We start from the raw sequence: 8765 nt of genomic DNA, 5'->3' as shown, positions 1-8765 counted from the left end.
GGGGTACCTGCCTCTGACGCTGCATCTCTGGCAGCTCTCTGCACAGACCTGCGGCTGCAGGGAGGTGACTGGCTGGCTCTGCCCACTGGCTGTAAGCTCAGGGTGCTGCTGTTCGCTCTCTGCTTCCTCAGGTCTGAAACCTGCCTCTGTGCTGTCCTTTGGCTGTCTCCTTTCCCGTAGGATGGTGCTTTCCCTGGAGGCTGACATTTATTCCATTTTCGCTCCGCAGCTGTAGCTTTATGCTGCACCGTTCACAGGAACCTGGAGTATAAATAGGGGTTTTATTAATAGTTCTGGAATGAGTCCTGCCCCCACTCAGCTGTTGGGAGCGGGTGTTATTTAACACTGAAGCTGCGAGCTCCATCAAAGGCTCTTGATTATCCTTCTGCTGTTCTTTTAGAAACTCTGGGGTCACTGGAATGCTGCCGTTCTCCACACAACCCCCTGTGCTGAGGGGAGGTGGCTGGCTGTGGCAGTGGGCTGTGATATGGCTGTGCTGCAGGAACAAGAGCTCAGTTCTGCAGACCCAAGAGCCCCTGAGAGGGGGCACAAGCCCAAAGGCAGCACAAACCCTATAAAAGAAAGGATTTAGGCCAGAGGCTGAATAAAAGCTGACTCACTTTGCTGCAGTTGATCTGGAGCAGTGATACATTTACCTGCTGTACTTTGTGTGACAGCTTGTGGCTGTGAAGGTTTACAGCACCCGTCCTCAACATTTCCTTAAACTCTTCCCTGTCTCTCTTTTAAATTTATGTGGAAATCAGTTTTTCTTGTATCTCTGAATGCAACAACCAAATACAATTGTTTTTTAAAAAATTGCTTTGATATTCTTAGCTCTGTTTTGGAACACAGATTTCAATAAATAGTGTCAAACCCTCCCTCCTGTGAGATCAAAGCTTTCACAATGAGCCATTCCTGGTATACAGTGCTCCCCAGACTTCACCTCTCCCCACAAGTGTCTTAATTCTATCTCCAAAAGGCCCAGACAAAATTGCTGATGTAGTTTCAGAATGGGACTGGGTGAATGTTTCCACCACAACATAGTAGAAAAATTCCTCCCTTACCCCACAAGCAGCATTGCTGACTCCTCACCTGCAGTGCTCATCCCAGTTTGGAAGCAGAAAAAATTACTGATGGAATGGCTCACATGAGGACAGTACAAATTTTTGGCTGTAAGATAAAACGATAAAACGTGCCTACCTTCAGCTTTGTCACCATCTTGTAACCTCAGTGTCTCTTTCATTCATCTCAAGTACTTTCCATTTTCCTTAGAAAGGCCTCTGGTGCTAAAAGTACAAAAGCCTGCATTCATTTGGGGTGGAAGTTGCACAATTAACATCACAATAACCAGGAAATGCAGCAGGACAGCTGAGGAACTCCAGGTGAACAGGTTCTCATCCTGAAATCTTGCCTTTCCTGACTCTCTATTAATCCTTCACTTCTAGCAGGCCTCATTGGCAGTGGGTCACTTTCTGTATTGTGGCACTTTCTGGTGCATCACTTCCCCTCTGCCCAGGGACCAGGAGAAAGCACAGGGACACCCCATGTCATGGCCTACCTGAGGACACATCACCCCATCAGTGACACCGGGGCTCAAGACAGAGCTGGTCCTGCTGCTCAGCTTCTGCTTTCCCATGGGAAGTGGTGCCCCTCTGAAGAGCCCTCAGCACCAGTCAGTGCTGGCAGAGGGCAAAGGTCCCCAAAATCACACTGGCGGAGCAGTGCACCAGACAGACCACGGCCACTTTTCCCTCAGAAATAAAGAACCTCATCTAGTCAAAAGATCACAGAATACAAACACATGGCACTGAATTCTTCCAGTCTTGCGCTTTTGTCACTGGCTTCTGCACGGCAGAAAAGAGATGAAAAACATAATCAGGACAATACTACTTTTATATCCAAGTCATTAAAATATAGAGGATATCAGTAATTTCCGAACTGATCATAGGGAAACTGCACTGACATTTTCCTGTTCTTCAGTTTCACTGGGAGCACCAGTCATTTTCTCTGTAGTTTTTCTTTATCTTCAATCTGTGTTAATCCCATCATGCACAGGAAGACAGACGATTGTGGTGGTCTGTGTGTGGTCCTGCCCGAAAAGGAACCAAAGGGCTACAGTTTACTTACCCAAAACAAGGGATCTCACAAGCAGCACCACTGTTCTAACCTGGCAAGGTCTGTCTTGAAAGTACAGGGAATTTTTCTAAAATCAGGCCCAAACTCTCTGTGGCCTATATGCTGTGTAACCATGTACACAACTGCAGGCACACACAGTTGGTCCCAGGACCTCGTGCAGTAGGGATGTGCAGCTGTGCTCCTTGTGCAGGTCTCCCCACACCCCCACGCTGTGCTGCAGGGTGAAGCTCTGCTCCAGCCACCCACATGCTCCCACCCAAGGAACGGTCTCCTCTCCAGCCTCAGTTATGCATTCTCAATCCCTCCCTTGTTCTCCTCCCACTACTATCAAAGGGGATTCTCTCTGCTGAGGTGGGTGTGTTCCCAAGTGACTAGAAGAGAAATATGTTGGTGCTTGTCTTATGTTCTCTGCCTTTTCTGCTCCAAATGCTTCTGATGCTCTGATCAAACATTTCCCTCACTGGAAGAGAGGCCTTTGCAGCAAAACCAGATCTCCCTCCACCTTACAATGCAATGCCCTGGACAACCTGGGGAATCACAGGCAAGCCAAAAATGCTGTGAAAGTCTGCAAACATCAGGTGCTGGGTGAAAGTCTCTGTACTTAAACCTTATATTACAACCTCTTCATCAGAGAAACAATGACAAGGAACACTGCAATGGGAACACAGAAATCTAATGAATACAAAACGTCAACACCACCCTTAGCCCTCTCCCAGGCACAAGTGACCATCAGGATAACCCATTCAAATGAGCAGCATATACAACTTTACAAAGACATAGGTATAGTTCTCTGGTCAGCCCTTATAAATAGCATTTTACATATTAAAATAAATATGTCCACGTTGCCAAAGTACCAAGAGGTTTCTTCGTTATTAAAAAAAAATATGTTACAATATCATTTATATTTCTTGCTTAGTTTAAAAAAGTAATAAAAAAGTCATTTTATAAAATAATATGAATAAATTGAATACAAGAGTGTCCATCCCTAGCACATGTCCTGGGTCTGTATATTGTGACTCAGCATGAGATGCTAACCTCCAGGAAGTAATGTAATCATTTCTTCACTTCTAGTTGGACAGAAGAAATCCAGTGCTTGCTTTTTTCACCACTTGTAATGAGTCTATGATGTAAAATTCATGGCAAGGGAAGATGTCCCAGATCTGGGGAAGGTTCTCATTGCTGCTATTTATGGCTTTGCTTTGCTACTCCCTGTATCCGACTGCCTTGTGTAACACAGGAAGAGGATGTGACCGGCTGAAACTTAGCCCAGGAGTTTGGAGGGAACAAGTTCCAGCCAAACAGTGTAAGCAAGAAATTGCTGCTTGCCTGGTTTTTTGTTTTTTTTTCTTTTTGTTCTTGACACACCATAAGCGTGCAAGAGTGTGGGAGCATGTGAGTGCACAGGTGTGAGTGTGCATGGGTACGAGCATGCATCTGCCTGCAGAAACGTTAAGGAAGAAGATTAGAAAGTTTGGGAGAAGGGCTGAGAGTCTCTCTCTCCCCTCCTGATCTAATCTCTGCCCCTCTGATGAGCCCTCCCTAGTTACCACTGCTGAGCATCCCCAGGAGTTTACTGGGCTCCAGGCCCTGCTGCTGTGCCATCTTCTGAACATCGAAACCCATGTGCATGAGGAACTGGATCACATTCATCTCCTGCCCTGTGAACTGGTCCCTGATTGTGGGGCACGAGGGGTTGCAGTGAGGCCATGGACAGCTGTCAATCAGGTGAATTGGGCAGCCTTTCAGAGGAGCCTTCCCATTTTTGTTGCTCTCATGGAGGCTCCGATCCCAACAGTGCAGGGCACGGGGTAATGATGTCCCCTTCACCTGGATGTCAGTCCAGTGACTGAAAAGACAAACCGTACAGATCACATTAGAGGGGTCCGGCTGCCAGGACAGGTTCATTCCCAAGCTGCATCCCCGTTCACCTCTCACAGGATCTGCACAAGCACTTACTTGCGTGTGATGATCTCGTGGGACAAACAGGCAGGAGCAAAGCTCGCTCTAAAGGAAAAAACAGAAACGTGGATATGTCTTGAAGGACAAAGTAAATCCCGCTGAATCAAACCTTCCAGACTAGGGAGAGGGTGGAATTTTACACAAAAATGAAAAAGGCAAGATTCTTGATGTAGATGAACTAACAGTCACCAAATTTACAACACTCCTTTTTCAGCAGAGGTCTGAGAACACTAGGGCACTGGATAAGAATGTCTCTTAGAAACAAATGAGACAGGTTTTTCTCAATGAAACACTTACGTCACATCCTTCAAGGTGTTTCTCAGCTCTCTACCCAAATTCTGGATGTAGAGCCACTGCCCTTCCTGAACAGGCTGGCCAGTTAGGTGTACGTTGTCTACAGTAAGCTGGGCCTCATCGAAGAGCCACTGGACAACAAAGACTGGGCCTAGAAAGACAAGAATTTCAGAAAAGGGATTGCTCCAAGTTAGTTACAGATACAGAGGAAACCCTAAGTCCATTTGATCTCTCTCCTTTGGTACTTACATCGAAGAGTGGGGTAAATCTTATATCCAAAAAAGCAATTCCATTCCTCTCCCTCTTTAAACTGCAGTTTACAGCGTTCAGGAACAATGCCATTCCAGTATCTAGAAGACAAAGCAATAACAGAATGGGAGGCACAGGGCAATCCTAACAATGTATCCTCTCCATATCCTAGTTTCTGTTCGGATTAGAATTTCAACTGACAGAACAGCTCTCACAGCAGCACTGTCCCATCAACACATTTTAGGGCATCTACAACTGTACATGTTCTTTCGCACATCTAGACTTTCCATTATTGTCTTTTCCAATAAAATACTTGAAAAACCACTGATGTAGACAATACTCCTTAAGTATCAAAGTGAAGGAACACAGAGGAGGAGGAGATCTTTTCCACACTCTAACCTCTTAAAGTAGTGTACTTTAGAGCATCTGACTGTACCTTATTCCTCTTCTAATGGCTTCTGTTGGAGCACATGTTATGGTATCAATACAGTCGGTTCTGCGATACTGTTTGTTATCTAGGAACCATCCAGAGTCTGCCAAGCCTCGAACCTGAATCCCTTGATAACCCATCTCCTCCAGCTGCTCTGCCACTCGATCCACATTCAGGAGCACTCCTGTCCCTCCAGCACTGCAACAACAACATCAACACTGCATCAACACTGTAACACTGCTAGCAAGGTGTTACAGACCTTGCTAGCAGACAAACCTTCTTCAGCACTGACATGCTATAAAGACCTTCATCTACCCACAAAAGAGCTATCCAACCATTCACCACAAACTTGGTAGACACCACATTATTTCCTGGCTTTGCAAAACTCAGAAATAAAGCTAGTGCTGAGTAATAATCTGGTAGCTCAAAAGTAAAGTCCTGTTGTTACTCTCTTTCCTGGGAGATACATGTGCTCTGTATCATTTCCAAGGGGGTTGGCAGCTCAGAAACTAAAAGCATCTGAAGTGAGACAAATTCACTCCTTGCAACTTCTCTATTACGCTCCCATGTAATATACACTGAGTGTACCAGAGCTTTGTGCAACACAGGATGATCCAGAGCACCTGTGTGAGACAAGTTTGGTTTTTATTTTGGTGTCCTGAAACAATTCACAGGAGGTGTGTGTCTTATGATGTCGGCCAACAGGAACCAGCATTCTTGATGCACAGAAGAACGCAAAGCTTTGTTATCATTTTCTCAGTTTTCTCTTAAGTGGACCAGAAGCTGATGAAGTAATATTGTATCATCCTCTGTTGACCACTTACAGGAGAAAACTGACCGGAGATACAGGGTTTGCTGTGTTAGTGTTACTGTACTCCTAGAAGAAATGTTTCAGGAACTGCTGAGACCTCCTCCCTTAACAGCTTTCTGCTGTGGAAAGCTCTCTTCACCAAACGGAATCTTGTGGATACCTACCTGCTCCCCGCTAGCAGCAACACTTTCGCAGTGCTCAGACCTTTTCCCACCAGCTCCTTTATAACCTCCTGTATGATCAGTGCTCCCATGAAGGCATATTCATCTGGAAGACAGCTCAGTGTCAAAAAAATTCCTTCCTGTCCAGGCTCAGACTTTTACTTCCTCTCCAAAAATGTTTAAGAACCTTCCAAAGGGATTACGAATCTAAACTCAGGCTCATTTTATCCACCTATACCAAATACACCTAACAAGAGGTTCTCCCCCACCCCATACAAAATGTGCTGCCCTGAAAGAGAACAGAGTGAATCGAATACTCAATTACACAAGCACCTTCCTATGACAGTGCTTAGAAATGAGTAAACTTGGAAAAGGAAAACAAGAAGGAAGGTACTGGAGGAACACACATCTTCCTACCACCTGGAACCTCAGTTCCAACTTACTGCTTCCCTGTTTTCCCAATTCATCAAGCCAATTCAGAGAAGCAATGCTTCACAAGATGTTACGCATACACAGACACTGCTTCCTTGGCATCACCGTGGTTGCTGGTGTGTAACTGCTCCAAAGGAACAGCTCCAAGGAACTGGGATGAGGTGAAAAGGTCCCTTACTGTGACACCACCAGAATGACATCTGATGGTAATGCAGCATGTATTAAGATGAATTATGCTGTTTCCCAAAGAAACCTGCAGACAGCTTTAGCTTGACACATGATGGCTCCTGCCTAAGGCAAAACATCCTTCTGATAAAAGTCTGACACTAAATTCACAGTCCTGCCTCTCAGGTCAGCCATGCAAAAGTTACATGCAACAGTCCATGGTCCCTCAGCTACAGCAATTAATTTGCTGCGTGCTGGAACCTGGAGATTCATCTAAAAGGAATTTTGTTCCTCTAATCCTTACATACTGCATCAGTGTAACATCTCTGCAAGCAGTGGCTCTGAACTATGTCAAAACAGCCTGAGCTAAAGAGATCAGGATGTTTTATCTGGAAGTAGCTTGATATTCTTTCCTGCCCTTCAGCAAGAAAAAGCCTGTTTCTCGTCCACGTGGTTTCACAGAAGTCTGGCCACATCCTTTAATGTGTGATGTCTGGGGCAGCAACGGCCCATCAGCAACACTCACTTTTCTCAGACTTGGAAGAGGCACCACTCCAAACATCACTTGAGCAATATGGGATGAATCTGTAAGAGAGAGCTGTGTGAGTCCGGCTGTGCCTCTGACACGCACAACAGGGTGAGGATGGGGTCACCTAGCTGGAAGAAAATAAAATCCTGGGAAGGGGAAAAGGGAAGAGTTTCTGTCCAATTTGACAACTTACCTTCCTGCACACCAAGTGACAACTATAACTGTCTTGAATTTTCTCCTGAACACTGGTAGTTTTACTGAATTAAATCAATAAATAACGTGTCTTTTATCAATCTAATTGAAGCACTAAGCTCAGTGGATGGAACGATGAACCACGACTTTGCTCTCAGCTATTCTGCCAACACAGTGGATGCCCTGTCACAGGGCAACTCTCTGTGCTTCAGTTTTTCACATGGAAAATGAGAAGAATCTAGTCAGTGCAGTGTAAATGCTGACTGCAACCATTGGAGGTTTTTGCAGGAATTAACTTCTCATGTCTCTGTCTTGCAGAAGATAAATTAACATCCCTTCTGTGTAGATGCATATATAAACTAGTCTCTCTCATTTCTCTTCTTTGAACTAGGAGAGCTGCTCCACATTCTTCTCAAATTGTCAGATGCGTAACACACTATCAGCCCACCGCTCATGACGGATTCAGCACTGCAGCTGTTTGAGAAGGCTCTCTAAGGTATCCCCAGTTTTTCTCCATTAGATCACCCCAAAACTCCAAGGAGATTGAACTTAAGTTTCTCTGGACCTTGTCAGCCCTACATATTAGAGAGTTGAACTGCAGCAAATGAGGAAACACACAATTTCCTTTTCCAAGTATTAGTCTTAACTTGTCTCTGCAGCACTCTTGCTAGCCTAAAAGGCAGGAGATGCTGTTTAAGTATAAAGCTATTTCCCTCCGTTGTCCCTCCTTACACCATGTTTGCATTCCACCAGTGGGGATTTTCTTCTGGCTGAGAGGACAGGATTCCAGTTCCTGCAGATGGGCACAAAGAAACAAGAAACATACAGATGACAGTCTGTGATTTCAGAGGAATCGTGGGAGCCTCATGCAAGACCTCTGACCACACAGAAAACAAACATCCATGATGAAAAACATTGGCAAGGGAAGTGGAAGGAACATTTCTAAATTTGCCCTTAGGCAGATTTGACATTAAGAATTTGATTCGTGCTACAGATGAAGCCTGTCTAGAAGCTTCTTGTAGTACAGAAGAGACCTGTGATGCCTATTTAAGTACCTCCCCAGAATACAAATCCTAGCAGGTAAATTCCAATATACTCAATTAGATGATCTGTGTGAGTGACGGAGGTTTGGCTACCTAGGAGGCTGCAGCGTGAGAAGAGAGCGAAGAGAGCAGCACCCATTCCCGGCGATGCCTGTGCACCCAAACGCCTGCCCGTGCCCGCGGCACGGGATCTTCACGGGGCAGCAACCAGGCACCTTCCAGGGCGGTGGTGACAGCGGGCGCTACCTCAGCCCGGTCCCAGTCCCTCGGGGTTGCCCAACGGGGTGGAGGGGACGACTTACCCACGCGGGTCGCGGGCCACTCCCGGGAGCTCATCAGCCGCCGCATGGTGTCGTAGCGGGTG

The 8765-nt window shown here is 45.8% G+C and overlaps 1 protein-coding gene across 2 annotated transcripts; it reads right to left on the bottom strand.

Moving 5' to 3' along the window:
• Positions 1 to 2715: 2715 nt before the first annotated feature.
• Positions 2716 to 8759, bottom strand: NOTUM (NOTUM, palmitoleoyl-protein carboxylesterase). 2 transcript variants are annotated; one of them, XM_008630868.2, is made up of 9 exons: positions 8704 to 8759; positions 8091 to 8151; positions 7164 to 7222; positions 6044 to 6146; positions 5075 to 5266; positions 4639 to 4739; positions 4393 to 4540; positions 4093 to 4140; positions 2716 to 3982 (listed from the first exon to the last, which is right to left on the bottom strand). In XM_008630868.2, the coding sequence occupies exons 1-9, from the start codon at positions 8747 to 8749 to the stop codon at positions 3676 to 3678; spliced, it is 1065 nt and encodes a 354-aa protein (XP_008629090.1). In that variant the 5' UTR covers positions 8750 to 8759; the 3' UTR covers positions 2716 to 3675. The 2 variants fall into 2 exon arrangements, with proteins under 2 accessions (XP_008629090.1, XP_017585348.1); XM_017729859.1 differs by lacking the exon at positions 8704 to 8759 and having other exon boundaries at positions 8091 to 8690.
• Between the last annotated feature and the right edge of the window lie 6 nt (positions 8760 to 8765).

Source organism: Corvus brachyrhynchos, unplaced genomic scaffold, assembly GCF_000691975.1.
Source record: "Corvus brachyrhynchos isolate BGI_N302 unplaced genomic scaffold, ASM69197v1 scaffold340, whole genome shotgun sequence".
NCBI classification, from domain to species: Eukaryota; Metazoa; Chordata; class Aves; order Passeriformes; family Corvidae; genus Corvus; species Corvus brachyrhynchos.
Note: the sequence above shows the minus strand (reverse complement) of the source record. Positions and strands in the feature narration are given on the sequence as shown.